At 37.0% G+C, this 22,889-nt stretch overlaps 2 protein-coding genes across 8 annotated transcripts in view; one reads left to right on the forward strand and one right to left on the reverse strand.

Annotated features, from left to right (window-relative positions):
• The window catches only part of CCDC173 (coiled-coil domain containing 173), a 34,735-nt gene extending 20,431 nt beyond the window's left edge, over positions 1 to 14,304 (reverse strand). Inside the window, exons 1-4 of one of the 3 annotated variants that reach the window (XM_035726465.1) lie at positions 14,158 to 14,304; positions 7,858 to 8,084; positions 4,628 to 4,801; positions 4,334 to 4,527 (exon numbers count right to left, since the gene is read on the reverse strand). In XM_035726465.1, the coding sequence (XP_035582358.1) occupies positions 4,334 to 4,527; positions 4,628 to 4,801; positions 7,858 to 8,084; positions 14,158 to 14,206 (644 nt within the window). In that variant the 5' untranslated portion in view covers positions 14,207 to 14,304. Of the gene's footprint in view, positions 1 to 4,333; positions 4,528 to 4,627; positions 4,802 to 7,857; positions 8,085 to 8,631; positions 8,805 to 14,157 lie in introns of those variants that run through there. The other 2 variants (XM_035726466.1, XM_035726467.1) reach the window with 2 other exon arrangements.
• A 93-nt stretch (positions 14,305 to 14,397) lies between these two features.
• Positions 14,398 to 20,298, forward strand: PHOSPHO2 (phosphatase, orphan 2). 5 transcript variants are annotated; one of them, XM_027588614.1, is made up of 4 exons: positions 14,398 to 14,649; positions 15,196 to 15,229; positions 16,727 to 16,902; positions 19,537 to 20,298. In XM_027588614.1, the coding sequence occupies exon 4, from the start codon at positions 19,562 to 19,564 to the stop codon at positions 20,285 to 20,287; it is 726 nt and encodes a 241-aa protein (XP_027444415.1). In that variant the 5' UTR covers positions 14,398 to 14,649; positions 15,196 to 15,229; positions 16,727 to 16,902; positions 19,537 to 19,561; the 3' UTR covers positions 20,288 to 20,298. The 5 variants fall into 5 exon arrangements, with proteins under 5 accessions (XP_027444415.1, XP_027444416.1, XP_027444417.1 ...); XM_027588616.1 differs by having other exon boundaries at positions 14,424 to 14,528; XM_027588615.1 differs by lacking the exon at positions 16,727 to 16,902 and having other exon boundaries at positions 14,423 to 14,649.
• Positions 20,299 to 22,889: the final 2,591 nt, after the last annotated feature.

Genomic DNA, 22,889 nt, shown 5'->3' on the forward strand with positions numbered 1-22,889 from the left:
CTCACAACCATGAGATCAAGAGTTGTGTGCTCTACCGAGCTAGCCAGGTGCCCCTGAATAGACTCTTTCTTACTATTCAAGAAAGTGGGGGAAAACTCTCCTCCTCTCTTTTCTACCATATGGTCCTCTGTATCTATTCAGGTTAATACCAGTGTTAGTATTCCAGTTCTATTGTTGACTTAAAGAGGCTTTTTTTTTTTTTTTTTTTTTTTTTTTTTAAAGATTTTATTTATTTATTTGAGAGAGAGAGAGAACGAGAGATAGAAAGCAGGAGAGGGAAGAGGGTCAGAGGGAGAAGCAGACTCCCTGCTGAGCAGGGAGCCCGATGTGGGACTCGATCCCGGGACTCCAGGATCATGACCTGAGCCGAAGGCAGTCGCTTAACCAACTGAGCCACCCAGGCGCCCTTAAAGAGGCTTTTTATGGGCTCATTACCATTCCTACAGTATATTAAGTGACACGCATTTTGAATTGTATAAAACTGACCAATGAATCAACAACCAACAGAATATTACTTGGTGATAATTCTGTAAATTCATATGCCTAAAAAAATCTATAATAATAGATTTGAATTTTCCTTTGTTGTCTTCAATTACAGAATTGAATGTTTCCTAATAAATTTAAGATGTAGGACTTCTGGAAATTTGCAAATTGGCAACCCAAGCCCACATGTCAAATATCCTTCCCTTCCCAAGTCCCCACAATGCAACGAACAGAATGGAAGAAATTTTATATCACTACTAGAAATAAAATAAAGCAAAGTCTTAACTTATACTTGAATTTTCAAGAAATTTCAGCAAAAAAAGGGCACTTGAGAGTACAGTCAAGTTAAGTAATACTTGGCCATCATTCACAAAGACAGAGCCCACCATGAAAAGGAAAGGAATTTAAGCTGACCTCAGAGCCCAATCAACATCTCCTAGACGACACTGAAGATAAGCCAAAGAAACAACTCAAACAAACCTTAGACCTGCTGGAACCTCTAAGCAGCACATGGAAAGACCACAAGCAAATGGGATCCTGTGGCCCGATCACAATCTACATGCAAAGGTTATATAGGTAGGTAGATGGCCTGTGAAGGTGTTAGCACTTGCCAGGCAGTTTCCTGGAGATCAGTCTGCTACCTGTAACTATCTCAGAGCCCCAAGAGCCAACAGAAGAGAGACTTCTCAAACGTGGCACACTGGTCAACTATTTGCCTCCCTCGGCCAATGGCTCTGTTCCTAACTTGCATAAACCCTTGGGTCTCTACACTGACAAAGAAAAAAAATTACAATAAATCCAGAGGTTTCCCTTCTCTTTTTACTAAGGATTACAAGAAATGAAGACTACACAATATGGCAACACATGTAACTTGAGAATTGATATCTATGTTACTCAGACATTTGTGACTATGAGAAGTAAATATATATATACAAAACTCAAAACCATAATAACAAAAAGAGACAGATTTAAGCACATAAAAATTAGTGTCTTCTAAATACTAAAATCATTCAGGGGTGACTGGCTGGCTCAGTAGGTAGAGCATGTGACTTTCAATCTCAGGGTTGTATGTTTGAGCCCCATGTTGGGTACAGAGATTACTTAAAAATAAAATCTTTTTTTTTTTTTAAGATTGCATTTATTTATTTGACAGAGAGAGACATAGCGAGAGAGGGAATACAAGTAGGGGGAGTGGGAGAGGGAGAAGCAGGCTTCCCGCCAAGCAGGGAGCCTGATGCGGGGCTCGATCCCAGGACCCTGGGATCACGACCTGAGCCAAAGGCAGACTGAGCCACCCAGGCACCCCTTAAAAATAAAATCTTTAAAAAGAAAATACTAACACCATTCAGAAAAGATGACAAAAATCTGCAATATGTCCAATAAAGATTAATATCCAACATATATAAAAACTGCTTATTAATCAAAACAACCTATACAAGAGAACAATGGAGTAACCAATTTATGATAAAAACCAAAACAGATGAATATTTAAACATGAAAAAATAACCTGCCTCACTAGAAATTAGGAGAAACGTAAATTAAAAGATACTATTTTTTGGTCCTTTAAATTCTAAAAAAAGTACTGCCCAGAATTGACTATAACATAAAGAAAAGGGTATCAGATATAACTGATGATTACATACTTAAAGCCTTCTCAGAGGGCAATTTTGCAGTATCTCTCCACATGTAAAATCCAAGCTCAGTTCAAGAAATCTACCCTACATAACTACATCTTTGCACAAAAGTTACAAAATATATATGGTCAGGGATGTTCACTACAGCATTGTTAGAAATGGAGGGAAAAATCCAAACTTCCCTCAATAATGACATAGTTAAATAAATAATGGTGTATCCTTAGTGTACAATATGATTATTCTAAAAGATGTGACAGATCCATATATTCTGGCAAAAAAGATATTCAAGGTATATTGTTGAGTGAACAAATGAAGACACAGAAAAATACATTGTAAAACATTCATTGTTAAAAATATATACACAGTTAAATATGCCCTGTATACAGATATTAGTAATAGTAATAAAACATTCTGAAGGGGTAGTCACAAAACTATTAATAATGGCTATTTGTGAAGAGGAAAATGGGACTTAAAGAGACACTGAAAAGGGTGGATATGAAGATGGGCTTTTCAATTTTATTCCAAATTTTGCTGTATTGAATTTTAACAAGTATATATTCATTTATTAGTTGCAAAATTAAAAAAAAAACTTTGAAAAGTAGACAAATATATGCCCAAATGTTAACAGTACCTACTTTGGATCACAGAGTTTCTAGTGATCTTACTTTTCATTTTGTTTTATTGTATTTTGTAATTCTATAATGATCATATATTAATGATATGTTTAAGTATAAAAATAATTTTTTTCTTTTTAGTATAATATTGTTTAAAATGTTTTGATACATTTACACAATCTATGCACATTTGAACTACAATGTAAAGAAACTGTAAGTCTCACATTGGAAAAACAAGGTGGCCGGTAGATGAGGAAGAGACATTTTACCGAATCCCCTTTGTGCCTTTTCCTATTTGCATGTTTATCAGCTATTTAGAAAAGTAAGTAAAATTAGACACAAATATAATCCCCTCTCCTGATATATATAGTAGCTACTTCTTAACAAAAGTTCAGGTTTGATTTCTATTTACTGATATAGCAAAAGCTCATGATATACTGGTAAGTGAAAAAATATAAAATGACACTATTGATCCAATTTCATTTTACAAAATATGAGTATATATGCTCAGAAAAAAACAGTCTGTATCAGTGGCTCAATGATTGCCAGGACCCGAGGGGGAAGAATATAACTTAGTGCAAAGGGGCATGAGGGAAATTTTGGGATGGAAGGATTCTATATCTTGATTTAGGGGTAGTTATATAGCTATATGCTTTTTAAAAGGTGAATTTTATTAGTAAATGTAAATTATAGTTCAATGACTCTGACCCCATCCACGACCACCAAAAAATGTCCATATGGCTATATACCAATATGTCAAAACAAGAACAGATTGTTGTGGTAGATTAGATTATTGCTCAAAATGATTCACTCTCTCACTTCCCACTTCATGGGAGTCCGTTTCTCTGTTCCATGGTTGTTAGACTTGGTCATATGATTTGCTTTAGACTTATGGTAGATCAAGTGCACTTCCTTGACTTTTGCCTTTGAGTTTAGCCACATTCTTGTAAGCTCGGGCTCATTCTCTTGCATCTCTGTCAATACCATGAGAAAAGTTTCCCCAAGTGGCTGCTGTCCCTTCATCCTGGATCTTTTTTTTTTTTTTAAAGATTTTATTTATTTATTTGAGAGAGAGAATGAGAGAGAGGGAGCACGAGAGGGAAGAGGGTCAGAGGGAGAAGCAGACTCCCTGCTGAGCAGGGAGCCCGATGTGGGACTCGATCCCGGGACTCCAGGATCATGACCTGAGCTGAAGGCAGTCGCTTAACCAACTGAGCCACCCAGGCGCCCCCTTCATCCTGGATCTTAAAAATGAATACACATGGAGCAGATCAGAGCCCTCCCCACAGCAACCAGCAAACCCAACCAGTTCTATAGTGTGAAGAAAAGCTATACAGCCAGGCCCAACCAACCCATGGAAGCATGAGAAATAAACGTTTATTGTTGAATGACATTAGATCGTGTGGTTGTTTGTTATGCAGCATTATTGTGACAATAGTAACTAATATATTATCCCTGGGTAAGAGAGTAATAGAGACTTTTAACCTTTCTTTGTATTTTTTCTACTTACTAGGTATTTCAGCATGTATTACTTTTATAATCTGAAAAAAAGCTTTTGTGAGAAAAATAAGATAAAATAAAAGGTAATTTATATATACATACTGTTTTAAATGATCATTGGCAAGAGCCATTCTATCTCTGCGTCGTTTTTCTGCTTTTTCTTGTTCTTCTTTAAAAGCTTTTTCAATGCTGAGTTTCAATTGTTCTTCCCATTTTTTATCTGATTTTATTTTTTTCTTTTGGGATTCAATCTGTGCATCACGTTCTTTCATAACTCTACTAAGAAGAAGTCCTGACTACAAAAAAAAAAAAATTGTGGCATTTTAAGAAAATAAAGTCTAATTATGTATAGATATGTGAAATATACAGAGAAATACAAGAAAATCCAAGTAGTACATGAAAGTGTTTCACTCTTTCTGTCTGGTAAAATTGATATTGCTTTGCAAATTCAATAGCCTTTTTTCTTTCTCCTTGTTTGTATATTTCTTCCTCTATATCAAGAATTTGTCTTTCTGCCTCTATTTCTTCATCACGCTTCTTTTTGGCTTCAAGTTTCTGTTCTTTCATCCCCTAAAAAAAAGAAAAAAATCAGTCTTCTGTTTTCACTTTTCAACTTAATTTCACAAAATTTAACATTACATATGATGAAATAATTTGAGCTTTCATTATGAGTTTTTATTGTAGTTGTATATACCATTAATAAATAAAATATGATGTTACACTACAGCTAATAATTTAATTGCCTTTTTGGGTAGGTAACATGTTTACATGGTTCAAAACTCCAAAATATTGTAAAGGTATACAGCGAAGCTCTCCCTCTAATCCTAACTTCCATCAGCAATCTTGAAGATAACCACTATTATCAGTTTCTTATATTTGCTTCCAAAGTTCCTTTCCATATTTATATAAATATATATATTACTGTTTTTATTCCTTTAAAAAAATCAACAGTAGCATATTTATATGCTCTTCTACACCTATGAGGAGTCTATCCAATGTATCATGTCAGATGAAGTCTCTCTTCTCCTCTATGGGTCATACTTTTTATGTCTTAAGAAAACCTTACTTTACCCTAAAATCCTGAAGATATTCTATGATTTATTTTAAATTTTTACTGTTTTACTTTTCACATCTGGGTCTTTCATCCAGCTGAAATTCATTTTTGTATATTCTATACCATAAGGATATAATTTCATCTTTCCATATGCCAATTATCTCAGTATTAGTTATAGAATACCCAATCCTTTCCCTTCTGACTTGACTGACATTTGTCATATGTCAAGTTCCCATATATAACATGTGAGTGTTTCTAGGCTCTCTCTTATGATCTATTATTTTGTCAATCTCTGTGCCTATAAAACAGTTTTTATGACTACATTTCTACCACATTTACTATATTTCTTCTTATATTTTAACATCCATGGGGATATAAAGTATTACGTACAGTGTGCTACTTCTGTGTGTATATATAGTATATTCCACTCCCCCATCCCTTTATGGACAGGTACTTCTCTAAAATCAAGTTTTTTTAGAGTATAATTTACATACCCTTTTAGTGTAGTTTTACAAATGCACAGTTGTCACTCATAGAACAGTTCCATCCCCCCCAAAAATACCCTCATGCCCTGTTATACCAACCACTCCCCCATCTGCAGGCCCTGACAACCACTGATCCGTTTTCTTTCCCTGTAGTTTTGCATTTTTCAGAATGTAATATATGGTATATGTAATATATATTACATGTAATATTTATAATATTACATGTAATATTATGATATGTCATGATATTTTTCCCTCTTCTAGAAAAAAGAATAAATTATGAACACTGTTCCTAAAGCAAAGTACTACAAGTTTCTGTGTCCCTTCCCACAGCTGGGAGAAAATATTTTTGAATCAAATATCTAATAAAGGATCTGTATTCAGAATATATTTTTAAAATTCCCTAAACCCAATAATAAGAAATAAGAAAACAAACCCCATTTATTTTTTAAAGATTTAATTGTTTAGTTTAGAGAGAGAGAGAGAGAGAGAGGCTCTCAAGCAGACTCTGCTCTGAGCACGGAGCACAACTCGGAGCTTGATCCCAGGACCCTGAGATCATGACCTGAGGTGAAACCAAGAGTCAAACGCTCAACTAACTGAACCACTAGGTGCACACCAAAACAAACCCCATTTAAACATGGGCAAAAGATTTGAATAAACACTTCACCAAAGACAGACAATAGAAAATAAGGGGCGCCTGGGTGGCTCATTCGGTTGGGCATCTGCCTTTGGCTCAGGTCATAATCCCAGTGGCCTGGGATCGACCCCTGCATTGGGCTCCGTGCTTGGCAGGGAGCCTGCTTCTCCCTCTCCCTCAGCCTGCCTGCCTGCCTGTCTGCCTACTTGTGATCTCTCTCTCTCTCTATGAAGTAAATAAATAAATTTTTTAAAAAAAGTTCATAAAAAGATGTTCAGCATCATTGTAATTAGAGAAATTCAAATTAAAACTACTTCATACCTATTAGAATGTCTATAATTAAAAAGACTCACAATAGCAAGTTGGTAAGAATGTGGAGAAAATAGAACACTTATACACTTCTTACAGCAATGTAAAATTACAACTACTTTTAAAAACAGTTCGGAAGTTTCTTACAAAGTTAAATATGCAACCATAATATTATCCAGCCATTCTACCCAGATATTTACCCAGGAGAAGTGAAAGCATATGTCTACAAATAGACTTATACATGAATATTCATATGCAGCTTTATTTATAATAGCCGAAAACTGGAAACAGCTCATATATCAAGATTTGGTTGATGCCAAAATCATCAACAATTGAACAGATAAACAAAGTGTGATACAATGGAATACTACTCAGCAATAAAAATGAATGAACAATTGATATACACAACAACATGATAGAATTTCAAAATAATTGTGTTGAATGAAATTTACAATACAAAGCAGATGAGGGCAGGAGCACCTGGGTGGCTTAGTCAGTTAAGTGATGGACTCTAGATTTCAGCTCAAGTCATGATCTCAGGGTTCTGAGATGGAGCCCTGCATTCAGCTCCGTGTTCAGCGGGGAGTCTGCTTGAGATTCTCCCTCTGCCCCTCCCCCTGCTTGTGTGTGCACAGGTGCACACACTCTCTCAAATAAATACATAAATCTTAAAGGAAAAAAAAAAAGAAAGAAAGCAGATCAAGACTGCCTGGCTGGCTCAGTTGATGGAGCATGTAACTTTTGATTTCGGGGTTGTGAGTTCAAGCCCCAGTTGGGTGTAGAGATTATTTAAAAATAAAATCTTGAAAGAAAAAAAGAAAGAAAGCAGATCAGTTGCCTGAAGAAGGGTGGGGAGGAATGAGAGGGAGTAAACTGGGTATGAGGAAACTTTGGGTGATGAGTATGTTCATTATCTTAATTATAATGGTTTCAGGGATGTGTAAATATGTCAAAACATCAAATTGTACACTTTAAATACATCTACTTTATTGTATGTCACTTCTCCTAAATAAAGCTATTGAAAATGTGTTTCAAAGTATTTTTTATGATTTTACATGTAAAAAATACTTATAAAAGAGTACTAAGAAAAAAGAGTCAGTCTTCAGTGCATGTGTACTCCTGGGTGATTAATACTTACTGCATATGTATTAGTCCAGTGCTTTACCATTTCTTGGGACCGGAAATGCATTTCTTTCTTTGCCTTTCTTTCTGCACGAAGACATGCTGCTTCTCTTGTCAAACTGTCAAGGCTATCTTGAATCCTTTTCCACTCATTGTGTGGAATTATGGTAACCTGCCGGAGATCTACCTTGCTAGGTAGAAGAGGTGGATAGAGAGCTTGATCTTCTTCAGAGTTCTTTATTTCTAATAAATTTTTAAAAATGAATATTAAAGACTTTCAAAAGTTTAAATATTTTTTCTCAGACATTTCTGTATTGTCATATCTGGAAATTGTTTTAAATAATTTTATTCTTGTGATTTTAAGAACACTGAGATTAAGTGCAAAGTATATAAGAACTTGAAATCAAAAGACAGATTTCAGTCTTTCCTCGGTCATGTCCTTACTCTGTAAACTTAGGCAAGTCATTTAACTTTTTGGAGACTCAGTATCAACATCTTTGAAGTTGAGATCAATAATACCTTTTTGTTATTAAAACATCATTATTAAACATTGTTGTTTTAAACAAATGTTATTAAAACTTTTTTTTTCAGGGGCTCCTGGGTGGCTCAGTTGGTTAAGTGTCTGCCTTTGGCTCAGGTCATGATCCCAGGGTCCTGGGATGGAGCCCCGCATCAGCCTCCCTGCTCAGCCAGGAGCCTGCTTCTCCCTCTCCCTCTGCCTGCCCCCTCCCCCCACCTTGTGATCTCTCTCTCTCTCTGTGTCAAATAAAAAATCTTAAAAAAAACAAACCATTTTTTCAAAATTAACCAAGTAGCAGTCTATAAATGGATAATTTCGGGGACGTTCATCTTTAGAAGTTGTAGACATCATCATTGACTCTATTCAACCCCTTCCTAACTGAGTAGCAACAATGTAATTTGGAGAACGGTCTCAGGGTAGGTCTCATTAGTTTAAGAATACTTGCATCTCCTTTGCCAATAATTATTTCTGTAATAAGAAAACAAAAGGAAAAGAGATTTATTTGAGACTTCTAGAAAAGTTCTTTCTTGTTCTTCTGGGAGAGACATTTGAGAGTGACTCTTAAACTAGATATGAACAAGGAAGCATGAAGAACGGATAGGCAACCATCCTATGGCCACAAAAGGAAGTAGCCTTACAATGAAGCTATTACTGTGAACCACAAAGGAAAAACAAAGGAGGAATGTGGGGCAATGAGGATCTCATTATGATGCCAAATCAATCAGACCTGAAGCCTGGAGTTCCTGTTTCATGAGCAAATAAATTTCCTTATTTTTAAATATGATTGAGCTGGGTATTCTATATATGAATTAAAAAGCATCCTAAATGAATATACCACATATGAACTATGTAAATCTAGACAAAATTATTTAACTAATTCCTTAATTGCAAAATGGAGATATTAATAGGACCTATTTTATGTGGTTGGTGTGAGAATTAAATGAAGTTATATATGTAAAAAATTTAGAATAGGGTGTGGCACACAATATGTTCTCAATATATGTTAGCTATTATTATGTTTACTATTTTTATTATAAGAGGAATGAAACATATACTGAGAAAAGCAGAAGAAATCACATGACTTCAGAAAGAGATAAAGATACTGAGAGAAAAGCCGCCAGAATCAATTAAGAGTCTCCTTGGGGTTTGAATTAAGGTTGATGGGATTGAGAAATTGGTTGCTAAAGTAAAGTGTGAGTTTAGAACCATAGGTACCATCTTGCCTATCACATACCAAGTATCCGCCTACAGAATAAAGCTACTACACAAAGCTGGGAAGTAGAATAGTGTCCTGGATCAAGTTAAATCTAAATTCCCAGCTATGTGAGCCAAAATCGTCCCCTTTTAACTATTATGAGTTCGATTCGTCACTTGTAACCAAAGAGTCCTGACAAATACATCCTTCTAACAAATTTCCTTTGTTTTGCCTAAACTGTCTCAACTTTATTTGTGCTACTTGCAATTAAAGGCTAACTAAACAAAGGCTACTAGGTTAAACCATCTACCTTTTGATTAACATATTGTTAAGCATATTGATATCTTTTTCTTGTGACAACTCTTAAGATCTACTCCCTTAGCAAGTTTCAATTATGCAATATAGTATTATTAACTATAGTCACCATGCTGTACATTACATCCCCAGGACTTACTGCAAATTTGTACCTTTTGACCTCCTTCACCATTTCTCCCACGGCCCACCTCCTGCCTCTGGCAACCATCAATCTGTTCTCTGTTATCTATGAGCTTGGTTTTTTGGGGGAGGTTTGCGGAGTTTTTTGTTTGTTTTTTACGTTCCGCATATATAAGTGACATCATACAGTATTTGTCTTTCTCTGTCTGATTTATTGCCCTCAAAGTCCATGTTATTGCAAATGGCAAGATTTTATTCTTTTCTGTGTATAAATAATATTTTTGTACATATAAACCATATTTTCTTTACCTATTCACCCATCAGTAGACACTTAGGTTGTTTCCATATCCTGACTTGTATAAATAATACTGCAATGCACATGGAGGTGCAGATCTCTCTCTGAATTAGTGTCCTTATTTTCTTTGGGTAAGTACCAAGAAGTGGAACTCCTGGATCATATGGTAATTCTATTTGTAATTTTTTAAAATATTTTATTTATTTATCTGAGATAGACACAGCGAGAGAGGGAACACAAGCAGGGGGAGTGGGAGAGGGAGAAGCAGACTTCCCGTTGAGCAGGGAGCCCGATGCGGGGCTTGATCCCAGGACCCTGGGATCATGACCTGAGCCGAAGGCAGACACTTAACAACTGAACCACCCAGGCGCCCCATCTGTAATTTTTTGAGGAAACTCCATACTGTTTTCTATAGTGGCTGCACCAATTTACATTTCCAACAAGAGTGCACAAGGCTTCCCTTTTCTCCACATCCTCACCAACATTTGTTATTTCTTATCCTTTTGATAATAGCCATTCTAACAGCCACCATCTTTTTATTATGTTATGTTAGTCACCATACAGCCACCATTTATTGTGGTTTTGATTTGCATAGTTTCTTCTTTGACCCATTTTTTAAAATCTAAAAGCATTTACTTTCTTCATATTTGTGAATTCCCCAAATTTCTATTATTGATTTCTAATGTCATTCCACTGTGTCTGGATAATATATTTTGTATGATTTCTATTCTTTTAAATGTATAAAGACTTGTTTTATGGCCTATCATATGGTCTATCCTAAAAAAGTCCCATGTGCATTTGAGAGGAATATATATGCTGCTCTTGCTTTTGTCTTTTGACAGTTTGATCAAGCTATGTCTGGTTCTGGATCTGTTTGAGTTTATTTTATCTAGAGGATCAATGAGCTCTTTAATATGTAATATGTAATGTTTTTCATCAAATTTGTGAAGTTTACAGTCATTATTTCTTCAAATATTTTCTTCTACCCCCTTTCTCTCCTCTTCTCCTTCTAAGACTCAAACTGCATGCATGTTGGTATACTTGTTGGTGTCCTACATTTCTCTGAGGATCTGCTCATTTTTATTCATTCTTTTTTACTTCCTACCCCTTAGACTGGACACTTTCAATCAACATATGTTCAAATTCATGGAATTTTTCTTCTGCAAGCTCAAATCTGCTATTGAGACCCTTTAGTGAATTTTTCATTTAAACTATTGTGCTTTTCAACTCCAAAATTTCTATTTAGTTTCTGTTTATAATTTCTGTATCTTTATTGATATGGTCTATTTTGTGAGACGGCATTCTTAATATTTTCCTGTAGTTCCTTTGACATTTAGTTCTTTGAATATACTCACAATAGCTATAAATTTACACAAGAAAATTGTTTAGGAAGTCTAACATCTGGCTTCCTCAGGAACAGTTCCTATTAAAACTTTTGTCCTGTTTGGGACATACTTTCTTATTTCTTTGCATGCTTGTCATTTTAAGTAATATGTGGCAAGTCTAGATGTTAGATTCCCCCTACACCCAAGGTTTTTGTTGTTGTTGTTGTTGTTTGTTTAGTGATTTTCCTGAACTAAGCCTGTAAAGTCTGTATTCTTTGTTGTATGTGGCTATTGGAATCTCAGCTTGGTTAGTTTAGTTGTCAGCTAATAACTGGATAGAGTTTCCTTAAATTAAATTAAATTTTCTTAAATAAGTTTCCCAGACTTTGCCAAGAAACTCTCTGTGAGTGGTGGAGCATGACTTCGACTCTCAGGCAGATAGTTTACAACTCTGCCTTAGCCTTTACTTTTTTTCTCACAGAGAGCCTCAAATTCAGCCAGAGGTGAAAGCTTCATTCTCAGGTACTTCCTGGGCATGTGCATAGCACTACGCATGTATTTGTCCTGGATTCCCAGGAATAAGTAGGGAGCTTCTGCCCCTTATGGACATCTCATTTCCCAGGTATTCTTAAGTTTTTTGGTTAGTTTGTTGTTTATACCCAACAGTTATCACTATGTCAGATAGCTGTGATGTTAAAAAAAAATTGCTGGGGTGCCTGGGTGGCTCAGTTGGTTAATCGGCTGCCTTCAGCCCCGGTCATGATCCCAGGGTCCTGGGATAGAGCTCTGCATTGGGCTCCTTGCTTAGCAGGAACCCGTTTCTCCCTCTCTCTCTGCTTGCCACTCCCTCTGCTTGTTCTTTCTCTCTGTGTCAAATAAATAAATAAAATCTTAAAAAAAAATTGCTACTGATCATTTTAACAAACATACCCAGTAAGTTCTGAGTCAGGTCAAATAAAGTCAAGCCCTGTGAGTGGGATTTTCCAGGGGAACTGTGAGACAGGTCAAATAACAGTTATCTAAAGAAAGGGGGTGAGGCTTTGGGGAGGATCCAATCCTGTTCTGCCCCCTCCACAGGTTACTAAGCCACTGAATTTCACTGTGGTTGCAGTGGTTTTCTAGACTTCCACGGGGCTAGGAGAAAAGTATGGGATTAGAGCAAGTTAAAATGCCAAAAAACTTATTGTTGTTACCAAGATTCAGCTATTTTTCCTGACAAACACTCCTGGTTGTTGCAAGCCTTTGGTTAACTTCCTGAGTTCTCAAAAAAAAGTTGGTTCTGACAATCTTTTTGTCAGTGTTCTTTTTGATTTAATAGAGAGGAGGACTTTTGGAGATTCTTATGCCACCTTTCTGGCTGATGTCACCCCACTAAATCTTTAGATAGTTGTTTTACAGATAGCTGTCTACCTATCTGAACCCCTCTCCTACTTCACCCTCTTCTAAATGGAGATAATAATTTAGCAGTGAGGCTCAGATAGTAACTTTTTTTTAAGTTTATTTATTTGTAATCTCCACACCCAATATGCGGCTCACACCCACGATCTGGAGATCAAGAGTCACATGCTCTACCAACTGAGCCAGTCAGATACCCCTCAGATGGTAACTTTTGGACCAAATGACACAAAACATTATTTAACATCAGAGAAGTCAAAGTCTTTTATTGTAGTACTGTGTATATAATACAATGAGTATGTGAGAGTTGTGTTTTTTCAATACATGTCACAAGGGTACTGTCTCTCTCCAACCAGTCAGGACCTTCTGCTGCTACTTATGGCCCTTCACTGCAGAAATACCCAGTAGTGTCCACTGGTGAGATAATGGCTGGCCCTCACTCTGCATCTGGCATAAGGAGGCTCTATTGCTACAGAAATTCAGGCAATGACATGAAGAAAGTCCAAACTCCCAAAGTTCAAGTGGTCACCATGACAACATTAATTGGGAATTTACAGACTTAAAATAAAATCATTGGAATTGCTAAAGAGTTCTTTAGATGTCCCCCTAGGCCTCCTCTATTCAGAAATCAGATTTTTATAACAGGTCATCTAGATTACAATACCTAAGTAGCATTATTTTTTACACTCTTTCACTCTAGAGATGAAGAAATAGAGACATTTCCATTAGAGACTTTCCTAAGAGTACTCAGTAGGTTCACAGCACAGCCAAGACTCTAATGAGGTCATTGATATTTCCAAAATATATACCAATTCACTCAATGAATAACAAAAGCTTAAGGGAATTCAGCAAACACCAGACTCTTGGAGGGGCAACTGCACAGCTTGAGGATCAGACCAACTGGTCAACTGGGAGTCTCTGACTTATCTTTTCTCCGCTCCTATATGTGTAAACTTTCCCCCACCTACCCATTTATTTGAAGGCAAAACTGTCCATTTACACAGAGCCCAACAATGCCCATGGGGCTGCTTTCGAGTTGGTGGAGCCCTTTTCAAAAAGTAACCAAAACTCTCATTTGCCACCCTTGCCTCTCACCCTATGCCTGGAGGCCAGAAACGATCCCTGTGCCTAGATAGGCCAGTTTAGCTCACCTGTGCCTTCCTTCGGCCGTCCACAGCGCCTTCCAAACCGCACCAGCATCTCTGACGGGGTGCCCTTGGCACTCTGTGACTTGGAAAGGCGACTCCGACGCTGGCCGAGTAGAACTCCAGCTGGCCGAATGTTTGCCAAACGGCTCAGTTGCTTAGCAACGCCGCCGGAAGTGACGGCCGCCGCCGCCAAGGAACGTTGAACGCGCTGCAACGGGCCGTAGGGCTGGGAAACCGGGACTGCGCCTGCGCAGGAAGTCGTGGCCCAGCGTGCATGTTGGGTTACCCTCACTGACAGGCACAGGAACGAGGTCGGAGGGCAGAGTACGCGGGAGCCGCACGGGGGCCAGAACAGCTGCTGACGCCTGGTCTGGGTCAGTGAGGAGTCCTGGGGACCCGGCCCGGCCTGGTGCTCCCATACTCATCCAACGCTCTCCTCACAGGGGATGACCCCCAGCGAGGTGCCTGCGCCTCCGTTCAGGGCGGACCCTGCAGGTGTGTGGGAGAGCGAGGCCTGGGCTTGCTGTGTGCGGCCCACAGACCTCCTCGTGGGTGGAAGGTGGAGGGCGGAGGCCTCCCTTCCATTGAAACCCAGAGATTAATGGACAGAAAATCTGTTTTTAAATATTTTGGTTTCTAAGCCATGATCCAGGCTAGATGAACCTTATTTTTTTTTTAAGATTTTATTTATTTATTTGACAGAGAGAGACACCGCAAGAGAGGGAACTTGGATATTGTCCCAGAACATTCATGTTAGGACCTTTAGGACATTTTAAATTGCTTGGTAAATACAGTGTAGTGAAATTGAATGTATCTGTGGGACCAGTCAGACCACGAAGGACACAAAAATCTGTTAAGAGTGGATGCAGGCTTGGTTTCAGAAGATCCTTTTCTGACACATCGGGGTACAGATGATTTCATTATAAGCTAGTTGGCTAGGACACCTACACATTAGGCACCAAACTAGAGTCGCTCAAATGAAAGGAGGTAAGATTTTTAATCACTAAAGTTCTAACACATAGTTGTACTGTTTTTCTTCAGGTTTTCTATCAGATGTTCCACCGTAATAATGCTGGTAAGTATGAAGGGATTAATAAAATATTTGTTGACAGAAATTAGCTTTTGCACATATAGCATTGGTGGGGTTTTTTTGAAAGCATAGTTTTAGAAAATGTCAAGAGCTGGGAAGGGTCAGAAATTGTTATCCCACTTGCACGCTAACAGCAGTCTGCCACGGTTTTGTAAAGACACAGACCCCTAGGCAGAGATGAATTACGTACAGCAGTAACAGTAGCCCCAATATCAGCAGTTTTGCCCCACTTCCCACAGGGTGATGGAAAGAGGACCAGAAGTCACCTGCAGGTGGGGTGTGTTGCATTACAGGACGGGAGCCCTGAGCTTAGGGAACCATAATATTTATTATACTTAACAATAAACATGCCTTTCAAGACTTTTCACTATACATACATTTTTGAGACAATAGCCCAGAGCATAGCGCAGTGAATGTCTTGCTTGTAAGGCATGTAGAACCAATAGAGACCCATGGAGAATTACCTCACAACAAAAATTCTCTGGAATTTTAACTAAATAGGTTACAGAAAGTATTGAATCATTAAAATTCGATGTCAGTAATTTGCCAATTTGACATGATAGCCCGATATCATTCAACTTCCAATACCTGGTTCACCTAACCCATGGACGTTTACAACTAAGTCTATCTAGAGTTAGTTATTTATCTCTCTGACTCCACTCCTGTGTTTCATTTTGTTGTGAAATTAAGGTAGCATTTGCATTTTGATCTGGAACAGTTTAAATTATTCTGGGGAAAAATTATTATAAAATCAGTGTAGAAAAAATGCACTGAAATTGAAGCACCCATGATCCTACCGCTGTACACATAGATTTTTTTCAAAACAAAAATGAGATTATACAGTACACACTGTTTAGTGACTAATTTGTACTAAACATCTTAGCTTTTACTGGCTAAATAAATATTCCATTATCCGGCTATCACATACATATCTTATTTAATCAGTCCCCAATCCTTGGATGTCTATGTAGTTTCCAATTTTCATTATTGTAAAAAACACATAGGCTATTGTTAATACTGGAAACATTGCAGAGATACCAAATAGATACTGCTCATGCTTTTGAAGAGAATAGTTAATAACTGCTTTTGGAATTTTAACAAATTTGATTCAAAATAGATTCACATTCTTAAAACTAAATTTTTGTGCACATCCTTAAGTTTTGGAGACCTTTTTAAAAAAAATATAGCACTAATCTTTGAAAACTTATTGACAACAGAATGTAGTACTTGTCTGTTATTTAACAAGTAAAAATAAAAAATGGAATCTGGAAATCTCAACATAATCAGCCTAACACTTGTGATTTTATCCACTGGATGAAAATGGTAGATTCATATAACATACCCTGTTTTATAATTAAGACCTCTGTTTAATCAAGATTTTGTTTCTCCCATTGCCAATACGTGCCTCTCTGATAGAAGAGAAAACAGCATAATTAGAAAACATAAATTTAAAAATATTTTAAATACTTTTATTAATTTTAGGAGTTAAGAAGTCTCCGTTTTCTTTGCTCCAAACCAGAAGACTTTGTTCCCTGCATATAGAGTAGGAGTAATGTTGGTTAAAAACTGGCTGGTGTTTAAAACTGAAGATTGTCATGACTGTTTAACCTAAACCCTATTCTGAAGTAAAAATAATTGTCTTGGAAATACTAAGTTGGGTAAGTATTTTTTAATAAAGGTTTATGTTGAGTGGTGACAAAAAAACTGATAGAAAAAGATCTGAAATTAAGAAAAGTACACTTTCAGGGGTGCCTGGGTGGCTCAGTCATTAAGCGTCTGCCTTCGGCTCAGGTCATGATCCCAGGGTCCTGGGATTGAGCCCTGCATCGGGCTCCCTGCTCGGCAGAGAGCCTGCTTCTCCCTCTCCCTCTCCCACTTCCCCTGCTTGTGTTCCCTCTCTCACTGTCTCTCTCTCTGTCAAATAAATAAAATCTTTAAAAAAAAAAAGTACACTTTCAGTTAGAAATTAATAGTCAACAGCAGAACTATGTTAACTTCAGGCTTATGATATATCTTATTATTTTGAGGTTAATAGTTCAGGAATTTGGATAACTTGTGGCTCATTAATTCTAGGTTTGAGACAGTTTTCAACCAATGAGTTACATTTGAAAAACTTAAAAAAAAAGTATGAATACAGAATGCTTGAAAAGCATGTTTAATTTATTTTTTCCAAGATTTTTAAAATTTATTTATTTATTTATTTGACAGAGAGAGAGAGATAGCGAGAGCAGGAACACAAGCAGGGGAAGTGGAAGAGAGAGAAGCAGGCTTCCCGCCAAGCAAGGAGCCCAATGAAGGCTCGATCCCAGGACCCCGGGATCATGACCTGAGCTGAAGGCAGATGCTTAATGACTGAGCCACCCAGGTGCCCCAAGCATGTTTAATTTAGAGTGTGCCTAGAGTGTAGTACTAATGTGTTTGCCAACTATGCCTTACTGCTATTTGTTACATTGTTTGTATGACAGTGAATTCTGAACTTAAATCTCTGGGAGCCAGTCATAGACACCTGGATTAGATACTTAGAGATACAAGGATCCAGAGTATCACAATATTATATACTGTCTAAATTCACACAAGAGCTACCCTTCTAGATTAGTTATTCTCCAGATATTCTAAATTGAGAGACATAGAATACTTAGTCTTGTATGAGTTAATAAACTCTATTCTCACTTTCACCTGCTGGATATCTATTCACCTCCTGGCGAAACCAGAGAATATATGTGGTTAAATGCCATGTTTTCCATTTCTGATTGATATCTTCTTTTTCTTATTGGTGAGGTTCTTCACTTTCTTTTTAGGATTTGTTGTTAAAACCTCAGAGTGGTTATAAGTAGGTCGTGATGTGGTATTATGGTTAGTGTGTACTTTGGGACTAATGAATGTTTTCATGTAATAAACATCTTTTTGTCAAAATGACCTACCTAGTATTTATTTTTAAACTGATTAATAAGTGGGGTACCTGGCTGGCTCATTTGGAGGACCATGTGACTCTTGATCTTGGGGTTGTAAGTTTGAGCCCCATATGGGTGTAGGAATTCCAAAAAAGTAAATAAATAGACTTAGAAAATAAACTGATTAATAAGCTTTAAATATTCTATTTCTTGGGCACTAGAATATGGTTCTTGAAGCATGACTTTGGAGTCAAGTGGACCTGAGTCCAAATTTCAGCTCTTCCACTTAACTAAAACTTAACTAACTTAACTAATACTTAAGCTTCAGTTTATGCATCTTTAAGATGAGGATAGTAATTTCTACTTAATAGGGTTATGAAGTTCAGTGAGATGATGAGATTGTAAAGTTCTTAGCCTAGTGCCTGGTGTATTGTGATATCTTTAAAAGTATTAGTTACTCTTTAAAAAAAGATTTCTTTGTTGTTTATACACAGTAATTGTAGCTTCTCTTGGGTATTCTTTATAACTGTCTTTTTTACATAATTTTTATCCATACCATCTGTTGGCCAGTTTTTCCTTTTCTTGAGATTTATAATTAATGACCTTCATTATCATTTAATGAAAATAAAGAATTAAGTAATTGTCATATCATAAGCAATGCGATTTTTCACACATACCCAGATTATTTGGTATTCCAGAGCTAAACTGTCTCAAGAAAATATAAATGTGAAAATTGTTAACAAAAGTTACTTCTAGTCTAGAAGAATAGAATTGACTCCGAACTTTAAGTAATTTGTTTAGGATTTCAAGTATAGCATCAAGCAACCATTTAGTTATAACACTGGCATTAATGATTTCAAGCTAAATACCTTTTTTAGGAAAATTACTCAAATTTTGCAAGATGTCATAGTGTTAAATTTGGTCAGAATTTAGGTCAGTATACAGAGGATTTATATATGACTTGTTATTTTATATGTGGATTATTGTAAATATTTTAAGCTAATTTGTGGTTGATAATTTTAACAATAAGAGTGATTAGCCTACTTTTTTTAAATAAATTTTCTAAATTAGACTATAAGAGGATAATTATTTCATTACTCCTCTCATTGGCTTACTCTGTAGTTTAATTCTGAGTGCTCAAAGAATCATCCCTACCGGAACACAAAAATACTGTGAATATCCTTTTAGATATTTTGTTTCCATTTACTTAAAATACTCAAAATGGACTTTGCTTCTTAGGAAAAAGTGCTTAAATGATAGTCTTAAATGCTTAATCATTTTAATTTTTTTATATTAACCCTTTGTTTTAGCAGATTAACACTCAGTAATGTTTGTTAAGTAAGTATAATAGCTGGACATGTAAAACAGTGTGTTTAGGAAACAATATTTCTTCTTTTTCAGGTAACCCACATTTGCTTTTGGAACCATGAAAATTTTGCTTGTTTTTGACTTTGACAATACAATCATAGATGATAATAGTGACACCTGGATTGTACAGTGTGCTCCAGAGAAAAAGCTTCCTATTGAACTACAAGATTCTTACGAAAAAGGATTTTGGACAGAATTTATGGGCAGAGTCTTTAAGTATTTGGGAGATGAAGGTGTAAGAGAAGATGAAATGAAAAGAGCAGTGACATCAATGCCTTTCACTTTAGGGATGGTGGAACTTTTGAACTTTATAAGAAAGAACAAGGATAAATTTGACTGCATCATAATTTCAGATTCAAATTCAGTCTTCATAGATTGGGTTTTAGAAGCTACCAGTTTTCGTGATGTGTTTGATAAAGTGTTTACAAATCCAGCAGCTTTTGATAGCAATGGTCATCTCACTGTGGAAAATTATCATGCTCATTCTTGCAACAGGTGCCCAAAAAATCTTTGCAAAAATGTAGTTTTGGTAGAATTTGTAGATAAACAGTTACAAAAGGGAGTGAATTATACACGAATTGTTTATATAGGTGATGGTGGAAATGATGTCTGCCCGGTAACTTTTTTAAAGAAGAATGATGTTGCCATGCCACGGAAAGGATACACTTTACAGAAAACTCTTTCCAGAATGTCTCACAATCTTGAACCTATGGAGTCTTCTGTTATAGTTTGGTCTTCAGGTGTTGAAATAATTTCTCATTTACAATTTCTAATAAAGGAGTAATATGCCAACAACTGAAATGTGTATCGGTTAAGGTTAGGTACAACAGCATAAAACCAAAACCCCAAATACCAGTGGTTTTAAAAAAAGAAAGTTTGTTTTCCCTCTCACTTAAAAGAATTTCAGAGGTAAGTATCCCAAGGCTGCTGTGTGCTCTAGCAACATCCGCACTTGGGTTCTGTCTAACATCCAAGATCGCTGTTCAAGCCTTTTCCCTGGCATCAACACTAGTCGGCAAGGGAGAGGGCCCCCCACCTAACTGCAAGGAAAGATGAAAAACTAAAGCCTTTATTCCAGACGACCATATGCCTGGGGAACATTGGAGGAAAAAAGGAGGACGGGATTGAGGTAGGTGCAATTAGTGTCTCTACCGAAGGTGGGTGATAGGTAGATTATATTTTTAAATTTATTCCCAGAGAGAGTAGTCATATATTTTAGTTTCTTAGATGCTTACCTCAAAAGCATGTCTCATCGTTACAAAGCTTAAGAATAAACCTGATACTTTATTCACATAAGAATAAAAGGTTGCGGGGCGCCTGGGTGGCTCCGTTAAGCATCTGCCTTCGGCTCAGGTCATGATCCCCAGGTCCTGGGATCGAGCCCCGCATGTGGCTCATTGCTCAGCAGGGAGTCTGCTTCTCCCTCTGCCTGCTGCTCTCCCTGCTTGTGTGCGCGTGCTCTCTCTCTCTCTCTAAGACAAATAAATATCTTTAAAAAAAAAGAATAAGAGATTCCAAAATGTATATAATGTCCTACTCCCAAGTCAATATTTTATTTTTTTAAGATTTATTTATTTGAGGGCGCCTGGGTGACTCAGTTGTTAAGCGTCTGCCTTCGGCTCAGGTCATGATCCCAGGGTCCTGGGATCGAGTCCCGCATCGGGCTCCCTGCTCAGCGGGAAGCCTGCTTCTCCCTCTCCCACTCCCCCTGCTTGTGTTCCTTCTCTCGCTGTGTCTCTGTCAAATAAATAGAATCTTTAAAAAAAAAGATTTATTTATTTGAGAGAGCATGAGCAGAGGAGGGGCAGAGAAAGAATCCACAGACTCCCTGCTGAGTGTGGAGCCTGACATGGGTAATCCCAGGACCCTGAGATCATTCCCTGAGCCAAAACCAAGAGTCGGCTGGCTGCTCAACCAACTGAGCCACCCACGTGCTTTAAAATCAGTATTTTAAAGATAGGGAGGCAGTGTCTATTGCACAAATTTTTATGAATTTCAGATTTTCCTTTTTAAAGTGAAATAAATTAACATTCTTCAAATATTTTAAATTTATATCAGCATCACAGACTATAATTCCAGTATGCTGGTTTAGTCCGTATGTTATTTCTATTTAGCAATGCAAGCTTTTATTTTATTTTTTTTTTAAGTAGGCTCCACAGCCAGCATGGAGCCCAACGCAGGGCTTGAACTCACAACCCTGAAATTGAGATCTGAGCTGAGATCAAGAGTCAGATGCTTAACCGACTGAGCCACATGCCCCATTTTTTATTGTTGTTTTTCTTTCTTTGTATTCTTTAAGTTTAGTTGATACCGTGTTACATTAGTTTCAGGTGTACAACATAGTGGCTGGACAGGTTTATATGTTACATGTTTATGAACTTAGCAGGCTAAGTTCAGCACAGGTGTAACTCCCATCCCTCACCGTGTACAATACTGTTGACTCTATTCTCTATACTGTACCTCTCATCCTGTGACTTACTCATTCCATAACTGGAAGCCTATATCTCCCACTCCTCTTCACCCATTCTCCCTTCCCTCCACCCCACACTCCTGGCAACCATGGGTTTATTCTCAATATTTATGGGTCTGTTTCTGCTTTGTTTTATTTTTCAGACTACACATATAAGTGAAATCATATGGTATATGTCTTTCCCTGACTTATTTCACTTAGCCTAATGTCCTCTAGGCCCATCCATATTTTTGCAGATGGCAAGCTACCATTCCTTTTTGTGGCTGAGTAATATTCCTGTGTGTGTGTGTGTGTGTGTGCACATCATATCTGATTTATTCATCTATGATAGACACTTAGCTTGCTTCCGTATCTTGGCTGTTATACATAATGCAATAAACATAGGGGTGCATATATCTTTTTGAATTAGTGTTTTTGTTTTCTTTCGGTAAATACCCCATAGTGGAATTACTGATTTATGTAGTATTTACATTTTTTTTTTTAATGAACCTTCATACTGTTTTCCATGGTGGCTGCATCAATCTACATTCCCACTGGCAGTACATGAGGGTTCTTTTTTCCCCACATCCTTGCCAACACTTACCATTTCTTGTCTTTTTGTTACTAGCCATTCTGACAGGTGTAAAGTGGCATCTCACTGTGGTTTTGATTTGCATTTCCCTGATGATTAGTGATGTTCAGCATCTTTTCATGTGTCTCTTAGCCATCTATGTCTTCTTTGGAAAAATGTCTATTCAAGTCCTCTGCCTGTTTTTTTTTTCCTGCCCATTTTTTAAATTGGATTATTTCTTTTGTGTTGAATTGTATAAGTTCTTTATACATGTTGGATATTAACCCCTTATTGGATATATCATTTGCAAATATTGTCTCCCATTCAGTAGTTTGCCTTTCTGTTTTGTTGATGTTTCTCTTTGCT

Source organism: Zalophus californianus, chromosome 3 (assembly GCF_009762305.2).
Source record: "Zalophus californianus isolate mZalCal1 chromosome 3, mZalCal1.pri.v2, whole genome shotgun sequence".
NCBI lineage: Eukaryota > Metazoa > Chordata > Mammalia > Carnivora > Otariidae > Zalophus > Zalophus californianus.

What these genes read in the sequence shown, in the direction of transcription:
- PHOSPHO2 (XM_027588614.1), top strand. Translation starts at nt 19,562, where the DNA reads ATGAAAATTTTGCTTGTTTTTGACTTTGACAATACAATCATAGATGAT.